This window comes from Podarcis raffonei, chromosome 1 (assembly GCF_027172205.1).
Source record: "Podarcis raffonei isolate rPodRaf1 chromosome 1, rPodRaf1.pri, whole genome shotgun sequence".
NCBI lineage: Eukaryota > Metazoa > Chordata > Lepidosauria > Squamata > Lacertidae > Podarcis > Podarcis raffonei.
Genome location: NC_070602.1, coordinates 62,330,630 through 62,350,446, shown reverse-complemented (window position 1 = coordinate 62,350,446; position 19,817 = coordinate 62,330,630). Strand labels below are relative to the sequence as shown.

Sequence of the window (19,817 nt, the reverse complement as noted above, 5' to 3'; positions counted from 1 at the left end):
ATAACTCTGTGCTCTGATGGTGTTTCCTGCTTGGCAGGGGGTTGGACTCGATGGCCCTTGTGGTCTCTTCCAACTCTATGATTCTATGATTCTATGAAATACCATATTTTTCGCTCTATAGGACGCACTTTTTCCCTTCCAAAAATGAAGGGGAAATGTGTGCGTGTCCTATGGAGCGAATGCAGGCTCCTTGGCTTCGCGGCGACGCGCCTGTCCTGGAAGCCGGAGGAGGAACAGAAGGGTCTCCTTCTGTTCCTTCTCCAGCTTCGCTGAAGGGCGCTGCCACTTCTCCCTCTCTGCGCAGCGCCTCTCCTGTGAAGGAGAGGCGCTGCGCAGAGAGAGAGAGAGAAGGCGCAGCGCCCCTTGAGCAACGCGCCTATCAAGCGAAGCCGGAGGAGGAACAGAAGGGTCTCCTTCTGTTCCTCCTCCCGCTTCGCAGCGACGCGCCTGTCCTGGAAGCCGGAGGAGGAACAGAAGGGTCTCCTTCTGTTCCTTCTACAGCTTCGCTGAAGGGCGCTGCCCCTTCTCCCTCTCTGCGCAGCGCCTCTCCTGTGAAGGAGGGGCGCTGCGCAGAGAGAGAGAAGGCGCAGTGCCCCTTCAGCGACGCGTCTATCCTGGCTTCTGCTTTAGCCCTGCGCAGCCTCTTTGGGCAGGGGGAGCCTTCATCCCGCTGCCCTGAAGAGGCTTGGCGTGGTTACCCCAGAAGCCAGAACAGCCACACGGTATCCCAGAAGCCGGATCCCTCTTGCTGTTCTGGCTTCTGGGGTTCAGAATAATTTTTTCTTGTTTTCCGCCTCCCAAAACTAGGTGTGCCCTATGGTCCAGTGCGCCCTATGGTGCGAAAAATGTTTTTTGTTACGAAAAATACGGTACCAGGTCAAAGCAGTATGTACAACATGCCTTTCCCTAAAATGTTGAAATAACTGGCTGTCCAAAAGAATAGCTTTGTCCCACAGAACACTATATGAGATGTAACAATAAAGTGTTTTCTAAAATGCTTAAATGCTGGAAAAACAGCATTTGTGCCTAGCTATGCACCATTCTGCCATAGGGCTTTTCTAAATGACAGACTGGATTTGACTTTACCCTTCAAACTGCTGCCAAATCATTAATATTTCAAAAGTTTATTATCTGCAATGAAATTAAAGAATTTACAAAAAACGAAGTCCTTATGTATGTATATGCATAGTTAATAAATACATTTGAAAGGTAATAAATAAATATATAACTTTACCCTAAATGTAAACTAACAGATAAACATATCATTATACGCACATTACGATATATCCTCAATAAAGTGTATGGCTTTAATGAATCCTGTGTTATACTGTTTCAATATTGAATAAATAAGCTTCATTTTTCAATAAACTTTTTGTCTTTTTGTCTTCCTTCTCTTATCCAGTTTCACTATATAAAGCATATCTCATACTCTAATCAGCCACAAGTCAATAGATGGTGAAGCAGAGTATTTAAACAGATGCCAAATTAAAAGGGCATTCCGTCTTCTGTCGCCAAGAAAGATTTCTGGAATATGGTTTGCATTCGCAAAGAAACACACAATTATGTTAGCTTTGTTCTGCAGATTTGCATAACAAGTGGAAAATAGTGTCACATAAATATGCAGTCACCACTTATTATTGTTCTGATAATTTTTGTTTCTGTTAACTTATGAAGCATCTAATGACTGGCATTGTATACCACCCAAGGGCTGTGTCAACTCAGCTTACACTTTGCTTTTTAATTCCCCCCCCCCAAGATTGCTATTCTAATCCTGATTATTACCCTCTCCCATACTCAAACAGACCTGTCTATCCATCAGCCTGTGGAATTTGATCTCAACAATTTTCCTTCCTTCAATGAAGAGAGCACATTATTCCATTAAAAAAAAAAAATCAAGAGTAGCTGCAGCTTGAAAATCTATTAAGCAGCAGCTCTAAACAGGGACTGTGTTCCATGCCAGCTTTCCCTGCTGGTAAACCACCCCATTCACATTATTCATTATTCTACCATTTCATCATGGTACATATATTGTTTCCACTACTTAACCACAATCAGTACAATTTCCACGTTGCTACTGTAGCTCAGGGTTGAAGGTTACAAATTGTGGCAATGGAGTTGCTCAGAAATGCTAAAAAGACAGGCCAGGAATGCTCTGACAAGCTTACTTCTCACGTCCAAAGCAGCCTTCAAATTGTTGCAGTGGGGAAAAACCTGTTTATTTTTCATACAATTTGCAGGAAACTTTAATAGCTTAGATTTCAGAAGGAAGTCCAATAGTGCTCATTCATGCCTTCAAAATTATTTTTTTTACCACTGCTGATGAAAAACAGATCTATGTGCTATGAACAAAAGGAACACACACTTTCCAGGAGACTGCATGGACCATAGACTTATCAATGAGCTATAACCGCTTTTCACATTTCTCAAGAATGTGTCATTCATTAGATGGACTGATAATATCAAGGTTTCCCCCTCTGGACACTATCAGCTTGATATTGATTGAAGTAGACATGCAAAGACTAGCATATTAAGCAGAAAAACTCTTTTACCCAGTAGTCTAACCATTAAAAAAAGAGAATTGGGAGTTTTTCATATGAAGAGTGCATTCAGACATTTGATTCTCCCACTCTATTATCTTTTTAGATGCCTTTACATTGTCCGAGTATCATATGTATGCAGTACAGACGGTACAGACACAATATACTGTAACTTTCTTTCTATGTTTATGTAAGCGGACAAAATGCAGTGTTGTAAGGCTGGAGAGGAAGGGCCCCGTGACTCCCAAGAGACAAGAAGTGTTTGGTTCTCTCCATCTTACAAAATAAAAAATAAAAAAAATCTCCCTTGAACTACATAATTCAAGCTTCCATCTGTGTATAAAATCGGAGCAAAATTCCAAAAAGCTGATCCCTTTCAGCAACGATTTCCTTTCCTGGAACTCATTTCAAGAACATTGTGCTAATGCACAGGTTAACAGAGGCAGTTTATATTATTCGATTAAAACATTTATGAACAGTTTTCTTCATCTCTCTCAGGAGAAATCCAGATTTCTGAATTGTGAACAGCTCTGTCTGGGGAACAAAATAGCTCCTGTGTTATGTATTTTCTCTGAGTCCTCCCCACCCCCATCTTTTGAGGATTGAGCAAAACAAGAATGCAGAACTGCCTCCAAATAACAGCATGGGATCTGTTTACTAATTGGAGCATAATTCTTTTTTTTAAAATATTTTTTATTAAGGATTTTCTTGTTTTACAGAAGTGTAGTGCCTCGTATTTTTCTTCTTCTTCCATGTAACATTTTTACAAATCCGTTTCATTTGTTGAGGCATTAGGGGGAGAAGAAAAAAGAAAAAAAAGGGGGGGTGGAGAGAGGGAAGATGGATGGGGGTGGGGTGGGGTGGCGGTGTTTCTATTATGTTTAATGTATGTAGAGTTTGGTGTCAGTGTTGCTTGTGTTGTTCACTTGTGTTCCTTTAGTGGTGAGAGAGGTTGGGGTTGGCCTAGGGTGTGATTGTTTGTTTGTGATTGGCTGTGGTAATCTTTGTTTTCGTGTGTGAGTGAGATGTGTGTGTGTTTTGGATCAGGTTAGCCATATTGATTTGTATGCTGTTGGTGGATTATTGTCATGGTCCTGTTGGGTTGTGTATGTGATAAAGGGGAGCCATACCGGGGTGAAGGCATCTTCTTCTGTTTGTCCCCGTGTCAGTTTCAGTTTATTAGTTAATTTTTCTAGTAGGGCTGTTTCCCATACTATTTGGTACCATTGGTCCATGCTTACTCCTGACAGGTTTCTCCAGTGTCTGGTTATGGTGTTTCTGGCTGCTGAGAGCAGGTGGGTTATGAGTTCTTTGTGGTGTAAATGGGCATTGTTGTCTTGGAAGATGTTTAGTAGGGCCAATTCTGGGGTGATGATTGGAGCATAATTCTGCGTAATGTGTGTGCACGCTGCCCAGAGCAGCAGCCTTGCACTTTTCTGAGAAATTTGCTTATTTCCGTACTAGCACTATTTTATGTAGTCTGCCTAGAGGTTTTCTTTGATTAAGTGATATATAAATCCTGTTACATTCATATAATGATGACATCCTAGCCAACTCTCTGTGTATAATAAAGTGCACAATGCAGTCCCTTGGTTAAATACTAGATCAAAAAGATAGGAGGAATGATCAAGTTAGATAAAATATGTGAAGACCTTTATCACTGATATATAAAATTCTGTTGTTATTAAAAATGGATTCCAGATCAATTGAGAATGGGGTTCCCTTAGTGCATTTACTACAGAAATGGTACGAATCTCTACCTGATAGAAATAATTCTTCCTGCATTTTTGCTCTTGCTTGTTCAGAAAAACATCTCTTCTTCAACCATTCAGCCTCAAATTCACTGGTGTGGTCATCTGGCCATACAATGCATACCTTAGTCCACAAAACAGAAAGAGACATACATTGAAAGCAGACCAGAATAATCCAACAAGCATTTTATTTGCTTTGCTGTTTTTTCTTCTTTGTTTTGTTGGATTGGACTTCTAACTCATAATGAAAGCAACTGGCATGTGGTCTTGTTATGTGTGTGCAATCCTCCACATGTTTAATTGGAAGGTGGTTCCATTAATTTAGCAGGCCTTTCTCCCTAGTAAGTGTGCTTAGGATTGAGGCCTAATAGCCTCTTTCACTCTGAAGAGTTTGTATAGTGCAATGCTATGCATGCTTATTCAAAACTAAGTCCCACTGTGTTCAGTGAGGCTTATTCCCAGGTAAGCAGCATTAAATCACTGCAACAAAATGGTTCTAAATATGGAGATTAATATATTATATGAAAACAGCTTATCTCTCCCTCCCTCTCTCTCTCTCTCTCTCTCTCTCTCTCACACACACACACACATATTACCTTTTTCTCCCTCTGTGCCAAAGTGACATTCTTGGCCCCAACATTGACATCCAGATTTTCAAGAAGCAGTTTGCGTGCTTTAGCAGAGTGCAGGAAGCACTCGGGGCACTGGCAATTGTCTCGCAGCCACACAGAAGGGTAAAGGCTCTTGCTCCCATCTTCCCAGTGGACACAGATAAACTGATTTGCCTCCAGAGCTTCCACTTTATGGATGGCTGCACTCATATTGAAGGCCTGAGCCGTCTGTGTTGTCCCCGGCATTGAATGCTGCCAAGGCCTCCTGCTCAGGGAGAAATGTTTTTGATGGCTGTGCTTGCCGTTTTGTGCTTGCAGCAGAGTTCGAGAACAGTCTTGGTGGACTTTGGTTCTTAACAAGTATTTAGCGATTGAAGTCCACATCTTTCCTTTTCCTTGTTTGATCTTCAGTACAGAAAGGCCTTTTCACCCTGTGAAATCTCTCTCCAGGTCAGTGCTGTAAGAATAAAGCATACTGATGAAAGGCAAGAAGGAAGAAAAGGGATTCTGTTCAAAAGAATGTTACTTCTGGTCCCTGTCACCCTTTCATTCTGGCACATAATGTCTCCATTTCCCCCAACCCCCTTGAAGTTCTGATCAAGTGGTTTTTTTGGGGGGGGGGAAAGAAAAAAGTTTTAGCTTTGTACTGTATGCCTCAAAATTTGGACCCCAATACAAAAAGTCTGACAGAACCATGGTTTTGGAGAGCTGCAGATGTTGCAATCCCAAACAATTTTAAAGGAAATATTATTGGCTGTTCCAAAAGAAATAACTTGCACCCATTGGTTCCTCTCCATGCCCATAATATTGGATCAGCTGACACATCTGGCAAGTGTGGGTCCCTCAACTATCTGTTGCAACCACTTTTCTCTCACAGATCTACAGATACTGCATTTGAACCTTAGAAAACGAGGCTCTGTTTATAGTGGGTGAGATTCAACTAATGAGCCATGTCAGCCAAAGCCCTATTCTAGGACTTCCACTTGCACAATGGGCTTTCTTTCCTCTCTTCCTCCTGTGCCCCTGAAATTGTCTTAGGGCGTGGGGTGGAGAGAACTCATGGGGAGTAACACACAGGGGTAAGAGAAGGGAGATAATCTGAAATGTTTGCTCTGATTGATCAATAGTACAACTATTGCTGCTCAGAGAAATTCTTAACCAGCAACACATTTGTCTATAGGTACTCTCACTCCTAACACCATTAGGCAAGTTAAATTCACCGACTCGCAAAGCCACAATTAATAGTGCTTCTGTGAGCTTACAGATACACAGACAGATTCATTTTTGAGACCAAAAAGCGATCCAATCTCATGAAGCATCATCCAAGTGCTTGTGGCCAGGGTCACGGTGAACATGCCATTTCAGCCATCCCTTATGACAGCCTCTGCTGACCTGCTGCCCTCCATCTGCAGAAGGCTACAACTCCCAGCAGCTCCAGCCAGGACAGCTGGAGTCTACAACAGCTGGAGGTTAGCACAGACTGCCTTATGAAATGGTTTAAAAGCACGGATTCGCTCAAGAAGTGGTCACAATCGACTTTATATATTCATTTATTTCATTTCATTTATGAATCACTTCCCATGAAACATCCCAAAGTGATTAGCAACAAAAACGTCAACAATAAAACACACACATCAAAACAATTCCAATTCCAATTCAGATGCAGACTGGGATAAGAAGGTCCACTTATATTTTTCCTTGCAACACCACAACATAACCACATACTATATTATTATAGTATATTACAATTATACCACTATTATCATAGTCAATATATTAAGCATCCAGAAAACAATCCCCTTGTACACATGTCCTTCCATACGGATGAACAGGTAGTCAAAACATGCACACATAGACACTCTCCCCCCCTTTCATATGCACATAGACAAGGACCATGCAGATGCAGACATGCACAAAGGATGCTCTCATCCCCAACCTGGCAACTGCAGCAGCTGTGGCTGGCAGTCGGTAGGTTGGAGCAAGGGAAGGAGCTGACCATCTGGGCACCTCCTTGCTTTTTTCAATAGGGTAGCCCAGGCTAGGAGACAACAAACACACATGGCATGCAGCAGCACGGAGCTACACACATCACTGCTGCTTCAGAGACTCCCCTGACAAAAACAATAGCAATACCTATATTGAGGGGGGAAATGAATGGAAAACAGGGCAAGGAAACCAACTTTCACTCCTCTCACCCTACAACTGGGGGATTGCAGTGGCAGCAGCAAAAGCCTCAAAACCAGTCAGGCCCATAGTTTTCCAGATGGCTGGCAACTCTCTCCTGCTGCTGGTTTCTCAATTAATAACAGATGGGGGAACACACATTTATAATGCTAGTCTGTCTAAGGTTCAAAGGAAGAACCATTTTTTCCTGGAAAAATCACAAGGTTGAACTTTCCAGTATCCCCTTACCCCAGTTAGCTGGGGTGACCAGGAGCTGCCAAAACTAAAGGATGGGGCGGGAGAGAGAGAAAAGCTTAAGAATGATGAGATCTGAAAACATAATAAATGTAAATTCCTATTGGCCTCATGGTTATGCAGCCTGTCGGAGCCAATAACTTTAATTTTTCATGCTTATCACTGCAAGCCGCAAAAGAGAACTGCTGACTGCATGTAAGTGGCATGTTGTTTACCCGCATCGTTCCATAACGAGGAAAGTATGCGCTAATATCTCTGCTCTCCCTGGGATGAAGCATTGCACCTGGTTGATTCTTTTTGCTGTTGTTCCCATCTGAAACCCTAAGCCAGCTCAGTCCAGTCATCTTCAACTTTTTGTGGCCTGAGCAAGATAGAACATGGCAGCTTCCTATGTTCCTAATGGAGAAAATACCTTTTCACAATACCAAAACAACAACCGTCTTGTGTTATGTAGGGGCCATTTTGTGTGTGTACAAGGGGTTCACTGGATCAGGGCCATTGTCTCAGATCCTCGGCTACCTTTTCACAGCAGCATAGTGCCTTGCATGTCCTTAGGTCCTGGGCAATACCCCAAAACCCACCTTTTCACTCAGCCTTGCCAAACCAATTCTCTGTTCTATCTCTGCCTCTTTTCTCCAGGCCTTTGCTTTCTCTGCTCCCCTTGTGTTTCCCAATATACTGCTTCCTTCTCCTGCAATGACTACTCAACATAACTGCCTATTTCCCCTTCCTTCTTTTAGCCTCTTGGGATCCCTGTATGCTGCTTCTCCAACCTCCCAGGCCTTCTCTACTTTCACGTTTCGTACCTCTGTGCTTCAGTTTGTAGTGACCGAAGAATCCCAACTTCTACTGCGGGGGTGAGGAAACTTTTTCAGCTTGAATGTCACATTCCCTTCTGGGTGGACACATGCCAAAGCTGGGTGGGGCCAGAGGCTAAAGGAGGTGGAGCAATGAATGTAAATTTTATCTTTGTACAGTAGGCTAGTTTCCATACACCTACATGCCACTTTCTAGCCTCCATCCAGGGAAGCAAGAGGCATTATCAGAATTCTAGGACACACATCAGCCATACAAAAAAAACCACACTCAAGAAGAGTGCAAAGCAAGGACAATGAAGGGTGTGTCATGGGAAGAGGGGCTGTGGCTGAAGAATCGAAGCCAGGGGAAGAGTCCCAAGGGCCTGATAGCAAGGCTTGAAGGGCCGCGTTACCAAGCAAAAGTCTTTAAAATGCTTTGTTTCCAGACCTTTGCAATAGACTTGGACCTAGGAGTATACCACGTTTCAGCTTTTTATTTGTGGCAGAAATACCAAGGCAGGAGCATCCTTGTACATGTAACTAGTCCAAAAAATATTGACATTTTTGCAGCTGTGAAAAGGAATAAAATCCAGCTCTCTGGACCACATTTCTATTGTGTCTTCCACTGAAACTGGGCGGAGTGAACATCAAAGGAAAACCATTGATTTATTCCAGCTGAGGAATGGCTCATCACACAGCAAGAAGATAATTTGTGACGGAATTTTATATTACATGTTTACCAGGCTATAAATTCTTAAAATATTCACTGATGCTTAGATAGTTACATTTGAAGCAAACCGCAAGTACATATTTTCATACTTTACCATAATCCTGCTTCAAATCGTTGCACAAAAATTTAAATCCTTTTAAGTGGGGCAAGCAATTAATGCTCCACCCACCTTCCTTGTCTATTTGACGCAAAGCAAATGCTCAGAACAAAATTAATCTACACCAGACACAAGAACTAGCTTCAACTAATGGCAGTTTCAAACAAACCAACACATTTAATTCTCCAGTGTGGTGTAGTGGTTAAGAGCGGTAGATTCGTAATCTGGGGAACCAGGTTCGCATCTCCGCTCCTCCACATGCAGCTGCTGGGTGACCTTGGGCTAGTCACACTTCTCTGAGGTCTCTCAGCCCCACTCACCTCACAGAGTGCTTGTTGTGGGGGAGGAAGGGAAAGGAGAATGTTAGCTGCTTTGAGACTCCTTCGGGAAGTGATAAAGTGGGATATCAAATCCAAACTCCTCCTCCTCCTCTTCTTCTTCTTCTTCTTCTTCTTCTTCTTCTTCTTCTTCTTCTTCTTCTTCATTTTCAATCCTGGTGCTGTGGCTTACTTCCAAGGAATAAGGACAGCTGCTTGCAGGTATGCAAAGGATGATTTTTGCAGATGAGGGATGGCTGGAGTACTACCACAAAGTTTCATTAGCAGCTCTTATTCAGGTATCTTTGGGGGGGGCATGCCAATTTTGGAGGGGTTGTTGTTGTTTTAATCCCTTTATCCACGGTCCAAATCCTGATCAGCTACTCACTAAAAAATAACAGTGCATTTAGCCTCAGGGTCCATAAAGAGAGAAGGAGCAGTGATGTGGAGTTGGGAATTTTTCCTGCAGAAAATTTTCCATTTCTTAAATTCATTAGTAGCAATAAATGGGTGTCAATTGCAAATGAATGGGGCTGTCAATATCTTAGTCAAGCTTAGCAGTTCCAAACTGTTTGTTTCAATTACTTAAAATACAGTTGTACCTTGGATCCCGAACGCCTTGGTACTCGGACATTTTGGCTCCCAAACGCCACAAACCCGGAAGTGAGTGTTCTGCTTAGTGAAAATTCTTTGGAACCCAAATGTCCGACAGGGCTTCTGTGGCTTCTGATTGGCTGCAGGAGCTTCCTGCAGCCAATCTTAAGCTGTGGTTTAGTTTCCAAACATTTTGGAAGTCGAACAGACTTCCGGAACGGATTCCATTTGACTTCCAAGGTACAACTGTACTGTTACAGGTTTGCAAGGGGGCAAGGATCCCCTCAAATTCCTGGGTGCCAGGTTCTCCCCATAATTTCTGAAATTAGTAAATTTGGGGTTTGATCAATGGATTTAGCAAGGCCTTAAAAAGTTAGTCAAACCAGCTTCCTCAGGAGCTGGGTTTAGAGAGGTGCCATTCAAGAACAAAGACAGGTAATAACAGAGTTATTACCTGGACAAAAGGTGAGAGATTCAGCATCAGGCAGCCTGGATTACAGGGGGTGAGATGTCACCACAGGAAAAAGTGACTTTTGAAGGAGACTTTTGAAACAGAGGTTGCCAGGACAACGGGGAGAGGATGCTTGAAGCTGAAGGGAAGGAATTGTTTTCTGCAAAGGCTGCTGTGAAGAAGGGAGGAAGCAGGCAAAACATGAATGCTGGCTAGGAGAGGCTGCACCAAGAGACCAGGGGCTATGTATGGTTGGCTGATGCTTTGGAACCAAGCTTACTGAAGCTATGAGACGAGCAATGAGAGACACTCTTGGGGTGTGATATTCTGCAACCCCCATACCAACATTCAGGTGTAAATATATATATAAACCATATTTTTTAAAGACACTACTCTCTGCCTTGATTTCCCAATGGATATACAATGCTGGTTAAGAGCCGTGACCCCTGGAATCTTGCTACCACTTGGCAAAGATTGGGGTGGCCTATAATGATCCATATAAAACAGACACACTCACCAAGATTACTCTAGAACAGGAATATCTAACCTGAAGCCTGTGCCAAACATATGGCCCCCAGTGTTTTCAGTTTCCCTTCCAAATCTGTCATTTAAAAAAGAAGTTTAAAAAAGGATTTTTTTAAATTTACTGTTCCAATGGGTCACCCACTGTGACACCCCTATGCCAAAAGGATCTTTGGGGGCTCCCAATTCCTTTTTAAAAGTTTTATTGATTGCTCCTATATGTGCCCCACTGTGACAATGTGATGTCAAAAGTTTAGGAATAAACTTGAAAAGTAGTCCTACAACTCTGCATTTCAATACATATTTTAGAAATACCCGTGAGATTGGATTGCACATATAAACACCCAAATCACCACACCATTCAACTTCCAATAGTATTATTTTGATCCCTTATGAATGATCACACAAGGTATTTTTAATACCTCTTTTGAATTATTAAAGGCTGAAAAGATAAACTTTGCAAGCTTACAGAAAAGAATGGTTGTGGCCTTAGCAATGCATCCAAGCAGTAAAGATGTTTTGCATTTTTGTCATGAAACACGCTCATGTAAGCATTCAGTTGATGGTATCGAAAGACAGCAGAACCAACAGGGTCACACTCCCCTTGCTTAGCTCTGGACTCTAGTTCCACCCACCAAAGCAACCAAGGCTATTTCAGTCCTAAAACCAGGCATAGCAAAATGTGCCTTAAACACAAAGAGCAGGCTTCACCTAACTAGTCCTACTAGTGGAAGCCCACACAAGGGCATGCACTAGTGCAACGGGGTTTTCTTCCCCTTTCCTTCCCCTGCACCCCCCACAATTGGCACAGGGTGGGGGTGGGAGAACCCCCAGCACAGCATGGGGGTGGTGTTCTGCTTGGTAAGCTGATGGAACAACTGCCATAGCACTACATTAAATTCATCTCAAAGTAAAATTAGAAGAAAGAGGACCGGGAGGGGGGTATGGGGAGAAAGCAAGGATGCCAAGATCTGACCATTAAAGGAAGTGGGAGTTCAAAATATATGAGGTGAGATTTAAAATGTCTAGCTGAAATATGCTTTAACTATTCCTTCTTTACAAGGCAATATTTGGCACACTTGCGCTATTACAGTATTTCATACTTTTACTAGATTAAAACCATACTGACCTGGAAGACCACCTATGCCTGGGATATGTAGAAGCAACCCTGTCAAATATTCTTTTATATAAGAGATCAGAGAAGGGTCAGTTTTGTTAAAAGGATGGGTAATTTTATTACCAGTAACTCTGTAGTTAAATACAAATAAACCAAATTATTGCATTCTAGGGGATTAGCCAATTGCTGATGAGGTCAGGAAAAAGAAAAATCTCTGTATTACAAAGCCAGTTACAATTCTCTTTCATTAAAAGTTTTTGGAAGAGAAACTTAGGCTATGTACACATTACCATTTAATTCGGATCAAGTGTGCTACCATCCCCGGTGTTTGAAGCTGAGTAAATGTAACATTATAGCCACAATCCATATGTATCCTGTAGTGTCTTGTTGCAAGGATATGGAAACAAATTAGGTAATGTACATTGGGTGAAAATGTGCTAAATACCCCGTGATCCTAGTAATATCCTGTATGGATATAATGCAAGCTTCAGCCCACTTATTCTGGAACACTAACATAGACATTGGCAGAATTCCTGTTGAGGAAAAGGGTTGTGCATCACAACCTCACTTTGTAAAGAACTCACCTTAAGCAACCTCTCGTCCTAAGAAGACACCAAACCCAGAGTCTACGAGAAATCCCTTCATATTAAAACATAACCGGCAGTAAACACATTCCATGCATTTTATTCTGATAACCATGTTTACCAAGGAATAGATGAATTCATGGTGGCTGGAAAGTTTTTAAGACCTGACACAGACAGCTTGTTCCCAGTCCTGCCCTGTCCTGCCATATTTCTACCCAATTCAGTGCTAAGGAACAGCTCTGTAAGATGCTAATGCTGTTTCAGGCACAGGAGGAAATTCTGAACTGCCACAAACATCCAGTGTTGAGATGTTGTGGTGGGCTAGTGGTAGTGATGCCCCATCAACCGTCCTCAAAGAAGCATTTCAGAATCCGAAATTTAATTTATAATTTGAGAGGTGCAGAGGGCTTGCTCAAATTTGATTAGACGTCACACCTCATGACCTGGAAGCCTTGATCTCTGATTCTCAGTAACTGAAATGATGAGATTCCTGAGAGGTGAAGAAAAGCTACTTGAAGATGTTCATTTATAGTGCAATCTTAAGTACAGGAAGCTGGCGGGGCAGACACCAGTTCAAGTTAAGTCAGCATCCCTGCAGTGAAATAATTTTGATCTACACATTTCTCAAAAAACCTTTCACAGATCAGTTACATGACCTGGCAAACCAGGTGAAATGTACACTGCCAAAAGGTTTTGTAAGTCTCTCCTTGTCCTGACCACAACTCTGAAACACTTGTATTGGGGAACTTACCCTGGCATGTGCTCTGGTGGCTTAAGTTCCATTGGCTGAGACCCAGCTCAGCCAGAATGAGGGAGATACACAGATGTATCCCTGGCAGAGTTGGGATGGGTGAGTTATGCTGGCGTAGCTGAGCCAGGACAGCTGAAGATCCACCTTTTCCAAACTTGCTCATCCTGACAGGTCTTGGGTTTGGATTGCACTGTTATTTATAATTGCATTGCATGTTCCAGGTTGGATCCATGACAATGATTCAAAACAAACACACATGAAAACAAGGCCCCACCATTTCCCACAGCTATCATACCATATGGCTCTCTCGCACAAGGGTCATTTGGCTACCTGCATCATTGTGCAAAATGGAGAGGCGTTTACCATACACCACATACGTGCAGCATAAGCCTGAATACGGGACTCATTGTTTTAGTCTGAAAATGACTCACTTGCTTCCTATCATCTTGCTTACTGAATGCAAATATGTTCACATAGTGTGGTTCCTTATGCACCTGCACACAAGTAGCATCAAGTCTGGGACAGCCCAAAAGTTTGCGTAAGTGCAAAAAAGGGAGGGGCACTGAGGAACCTAAGTGTGGAAGGGGGGACACCCAAAAGCAGAACAGAGAGTACTGAAAAAGTTTTGTATGGGCTGGCTGACTAGGACAGGGGGAATGGAAAAGGGGGGAACGTAATGGTGTGTGATAAAAGGCAAGGTTGGAAGCTGGCCAGGCCCCTGAGCATGCACACTCCATTTGCAACACTTTGCGCCACCCCATACCTCTTCTACGGCTCCCTCTGTATATGGAGTGGGTTTGTACCAGGGAAATGCCCATGGCTGCCTCAGCCCAGGCTCACCCAAGGGAGGTTCCTATCACCTCAGTAGCTTTTCTACAAGGTCTGTTGTACAAGGTTTTCCTCTACATGCAGGTTCCGATGCCCCCGAAAGAACCCAATAGTGGAGGGGGGGGGTTTCCACGGGTTCCCCCACCCCTTTCACAGGAGTTAAGACTGCAAGCCCAGCTGCACTTTATTTGGGAATAGGTCCCCGTTGAATTCTGCAGGACTTAACTTCTGCAGGAGTTAACTTTCGGAGAGGACCGTGCTAGCAAGCAGTTGAGGAATAGGATCCTCCTCTCTCTCTCCCTCCCTCCCCCCACCCGCGACGAGGCCAAAAAGGAGGAGCCACCCATGAACTCTGCCCGAAAGCGCCTGCCAGCGGCGACGCAGCCACCTTCGGCCTCCCGAGCCACAGGCTGGGCTTTCCAAACGGCCCGCGCGGGCTGCGGCGGGTGGGAGGGCTCCTTACCTGCCTGGCGCTACAGCTGGGCAAAGCCGGCCAACTGGGTCCTCCCACCGCCGCCGGCTTCGGCTGAGGCAGGGAAGGAACGGCGCAGGCAGGCAGGCAGGCAAGCAAGCCGCGGCAGAGGAGGCGAAGGTCAGTTCGCCGGCTCGCCCTCAAAGAGCAGCTGCAAAGGCGGTAGGCGGTGATTCAGTTGCGCGCGCGCACCCCTTCTCGTTTGGGAAGGTATGCGCGCCGGGGAGAGAAACTCAAAGCGCAGGGCATGCCGGGATATATTTTTTTAGGGCTGCCCCCAAACCTGTTGCTTGGAAGGAGGTGCCGTCAGCGACGATAGGGTTAAAGATAGACACCCTTCGAGGTCGCATCCCGCGAGCCAGGAAAGGCCGCGGGCGACTGGCTGGAGGAATAGCAATCTCTCCGTTCCTTGAGAGGGCTTTTCAGGCCCGGGGCCGCATTGCCTTCTAAGCAACCTTCCTCGGGCCATATACCAGTGGTGGGTGAAGCCAGAGGCAAAAAAGAGAGGGGCAGGGTGGTGTAGTGGTTAGAGCATCGGATTAGGATGTGGGATCCCCACTAGGCCGTGGGGTGACCTTGAGCCAGTCCCTGCCTCTCTGCTTAATCTGCCTCGCAGGGTTTGTTTGCGAGGATAAAATGGGGAAGGGGGAAACCATGCGCACCACCTTGAGCTCATTGGAGAAAAAGGTAGGATATAAATGTAATAAATAAAGGAAAGGGGGCATTTTTATCTCTGTACAATAGACTGGTTTTACACCCACACCCCTCTGTTTCTGGACAAGCAAGAATCCATCCCGTTGAAGCACATAGAGGGGTGTGTGGAGAGCCAGATAGAGAGGCTTGAGATTTGGCCTTGGGAAGGTCCCCCCCCCCTTTGTACAGCAAGAGCACCTCATCTCACTCTGGGTGGCACTGAACAGGCTTGTGAGTGTGGGGAACATAAAATGATTGCAGGAAACAGCTGCCCTCTCACTTTTCCTCTGGAAAGGGAGAATTGGGTCTGTTGTAGTGCTCAGAGGAAAAGCGCAGCTCACAAGTCAGCAAGAAGTAGGCTGCAAATGTGGAAGTGGGCAAAATTAGTTGCTTGGGGAATGCATAGCTGCCTAACCTTGTTGCTGGTGTTCATGTTGTAGCACCAACTACCCCGCTTCCTGCTCTCCTGGAGCTTGCCTGTGCTCTCACATTCAGCATCCCAACATGAAAGGTTGATATCCCCCCACTGCCATACTTCCCAGTAGTAGAGGCAACCTCTACAACTTTCTCTTGTTATGTCTTTATACCTGTATTCAGATTGCACCATGTGTTTAACTAGTAAAGGTAAAGGGACTCCTGACCATTAGGTCCAGTTGTAGCCGACTCTGGGGTTGTGGCGCTCATCTCGCTTTACTGGCCGAGGGAGCCGGCGTACAGCTTCCAGGTCATGTGGCCAGCATGAGTAAGCCGCTTCTGGCGAACCAGAGCAGCTCACGGAAACGCTGTTTACCTTCCCGCCGGAGCAGTACCTATTTATCTACTTGAACTTGACGTGCTTTTGAACTGCTAGGTGGGCAGGAGCAGGGACTAGGCAACGGGAGCTCACCCGTCGTGGGGATTTGAACTGCCAACCTTCTGATCGGCAAGTCCTAGGCTCTGTGGTTTAACCGAAAGTGCCACCTGCTAGATAGGATCTAAATTTCCAATGTAATTTCTATGTAGAATTGCAGAGCCTTCTAGGTTACTCACTCTTCCCCTGCTAGAGGAAGGTAATCCAGAACTAGAACAACCCCCATAGATTACCATCTATTCAGCTTGAAGAAATGTAATGATGATAACCCATAAGATCCCTAAGTTCTATTGTTCAGAAGTTTCTCCTAACATTCAGCCATAATCTAGCCTAAGTTCATATAGTAGAGCTATAGATGTGCAGAGCAAATCTTCAGTAGATGTCACAAAATTGGAAAGTGCAAAAACTGTCTTCTCTTTTTAACACAATACAGCCAAGATAAAGAAACTGGTAATTGCACAACTTTGCAATTCAATGTTCAGCTCTTGCAAATTCATAATTCATTGCTCCTCAGACGTACACTAGTTGATTTCACAGCCAATAAGACAAACTATTATGGCTTTGCATAAGTGCAGAATTAAGGAACAGCACACTGTGGAGTTGCAAGTAGTGAAATCAAGCTCCAAGTATCAACACCACCAAGTGTAAAGCCTATTCATCAGTGTTACTCCAGAAATAACGTATGGAATATCTCCAGTGTTTTAATACTGTCAAGCCAATGTATTTATCAAAGGCTGCAACATTTTACTTGGATTTAAGAATGGGTAGTGTGATTGATGGAAACAGGAGCAGATGTAGTAGAGAACTTAAAAGACTGTTTTGTGAATTAGATTTTAACAGCCATTTTGGCAACAAGACTGGAAAATTAATTCATACTCAGTTTTGTTACGTATAGGAAATTAAATATTTGGGTTGGTAGCTCTATTCTATAAGACTCAGTGTTGTAATCTGTTCATAATATGTCTTAATTCTGTGCTGTAAGTCACAAATAAAAAAAGGTAACTTTATAAAAAAAGTTGACTTTACCTAAGTCACATATAGGTGAAAGACCTCTGGATGGTTAAGTCCAGTCAAATGTGACTGTGGGGTGTGGCGCTCATCTCACTTCAGGCTGAGGGAGCCAGCATTTGCCCACAGACAGCTTTCTGGGTCATGTGGCCAGCATCACTAAACTGCTTCTGGTGCAACAGAACACAGCAGAAGCCAGAGCGCATGAAAATGCTGTTTACCTTCCCGCCACAGTGGTACATATTTTTCTATTTGCGCTGGTATGCTTTTGAACTTCTAGGTTGGTAGAAGCTGGACAGAGCAACGAGAGCACACCCCATCACACGGATTTGAACTGCCGACCTTCTGATTGGCAAGCCCAAGAGGCTCTGTGGTTTAGACAACAGCACCACCCACATCCCTCTAAGTCACATATATAGATGGGAAAATGCACTGGAAAATGTGGGTTAATGCTTGCTTTGATTCAACATCATCTAACCTCCCCACAACCAAATCTAAATGAATGGTCATTAAATAGCCGGTGTCATCCCATCTAGCAAATAAACTGGAATGAATGCTCAGTAATCAGGTCGTATGGAAGTGCCCTGCCTTTCTATATACCATGTTTCCTATAGCACACAGACTACACAAATTGTCTACTTATAGGGGTGGAGGCAGTGATAATGAAACAGCAAGGAGGGAATTCAACCCATTCCGGTCTAATGAAGTATTGCCAGCATTTCGTTTTAAATTCTCATGAAATACACTCTCAAATTGTAGTAATTAATTCTGAAAAAAAATATGAAAGAAAATATTTCAAAACGAACGGAGTGAAGATAGAAATCTTGGAGTTAAACATTTCTGCAGCTGCAGATGTAATTCTGAAACAAATTTAAGTCAGCAGTGTTTGCTTGATTGATGCATCCTATGGAATGTATAATGGGTGTTGCATGAGATCCAAGTGGAAAAGAATCTTATCCAACTGAAATAAAGCACACTCCTTTCTAGATTACATAATAACTCAGCAAAACTATGACTCATTACCATTATCCTTCTATTTTCTGAATGCTTGTAAAATGGAACTTTAAAATAGAAATATCCAAAGTAATGTGTAATGAAAATCTGGAACTTGTTTCCTTTACAGTGCACTACGTGTTTTTGTTACTGTCACAATATCATTTTACAGAAAGGTTAATTTACTTATTCCATCCAGCCCCACGTTGGCCATCATAACAACCCAATTAAGCGGGAGTGCTTCAACATAAGGTTTTGTCCCATGTGCCTGCTACAGTTGCATGTAGCAACTATTTATTATATTTTTATACTGCTGTTTCTTCAGGGGTCTCAGGGCAGTGCACATGGCTTCATGCCATGTAGTAGTAGATTAAGCAGGGACATGGCCCTGCCATGACTGAGCAGGGATCTGAAAACAGTTCCCCTAGTCCAGCATTCCTCAACCTTGTGTCCTCCAGATGTTTTGGACTGCAACTGCCATTAGCCCCAGCTAGCATATGTTGAGTGGGACTGATGGGAGATGTAGTCCAAGGCATCTGGAGGGCACTAGGCTGGTGAGTACTGCTCTGGTCCCTATCTGACACTCTACATCACACTGGCTCTCATGACAACTTACCTGGCATTACTTGCCTCAGTTTCCTACTCACACATTTTCAAGCTGTGGAAATTATGAAAATTGCCACCTAGAAGCTGCAGCTGTATCTGGAGTTATGTGTCGCAGAGGAGCCTTAGACCATGTGACCTGTCCCATGGGAGAAATAAGTAGGCGATTAATGTTAATCATCTGCTACACAGGGCATTTCTTAAGAATGTGCTCCTGCATGGTCACAACTGGATGGAATTTACTGTGCCGGAAAGTTCTGCTTCTAAAGGAACAAGTGCCACCCTGCTGGGACACATTTAGAAGAAAATTGTTTCATATGAAGACTTGGATGGAAAAACCATCTTATGATAACTTGGCTTTGTAATCACACCTGAGTATTGTCCACTAGTGTTGCAACAGCTTTGGTAAAGCAGTCAGTTGCCATGGATGAGCAAAGGATTCATTTTGGAGCATGATTATTCTTACAGTTGACCTTTTTAGAACTATTCTGTGTATGATGGATCTTGAAACTTTGAAAACAAACAAAAATTGGTTAAGTATTAGGAAAGTACCATAAGATTATGTGATCTCTGAATTATGCTGTGATTTGGCGAATAGAGATAAAGAACTTGCTAAATTATGAGATATATGTAGGTGCTGTTTCTGTATAGCTCTATTCCACTTTCCCTGGCTTATGTAGGACTCATATGGGAGGAATCATGCCAAAGGCATTCCCCTCAGCAATGCTAGGATGCTGGTGTGGTTCTTGCTCTGTGATCTTCCCCTTTCCAAGCAGTTTCTACATTCATATGTTGTCACAGTAACATGGAATAGAATAAGAGGAGATTAGTTATTCAGGCACTTCCATGGCATAAGAATCAGATGAATAAGACAAGATTTGCAGGGAAGGTTTGCAGTATCCACAATCTAGCAAAGTGAAGCACATATCAATCAGCTCCACTGATTTCTCTCTACCTGAAATCTATGGAACAATGGTGTTTAACTTGCCCAGAATTAATGGTTTCCATATATGAAGCAGTCTTGAAAAACACTGTCTGGTCCACAGTTTTTGGAAATGAGGTATCTCCATGTTTCAAGAAATAAATTCAGGCC

The 19,817-nt window shown here is 43.5% G+C and overlaps 1 protein-coding gene across 2 annotated transcripts in view; it reads right to left on the bottom strand.

The window, feature by feature from the left end:
* BBOX1 (gamma-butyrobetaine hydroxylase 1) overlaps positions 1–18,907 on the bottom strand; it is a 38,284-nt gene extending 19,377 nt beyond the window's left edge. Inside the window, exons 1-3 of one of the 2 annotated variants that reach the window (XM_053389480.1) lie at positions 18,738–18,907; positions 4,885–5,356; positions 4,298–4,412 (exon numbers count right to left, since the gene is read on the bottom strand). In XM_053389480.1, the coding sequence (XP_053245455.1) occupies positions 4,298–4,412; positions 4,885–5,283 (514 nt within the window). In that variant the 5' untranslated portion in view covers positions 5,284–5,356; positions 18,738–18,907. Of the gene's footprint in view, positions 1–4,297; positions 4,413–4,884; positions 5,357–14,568; positions 14,675–18,737 lie in introns of those variants that run through there. The other variant, XM_053389471.1, reaches the window with a different exon arrangement.
* Between the last annotated feature and the right edge of the window lie 910 nt (positions 18,908–19,817).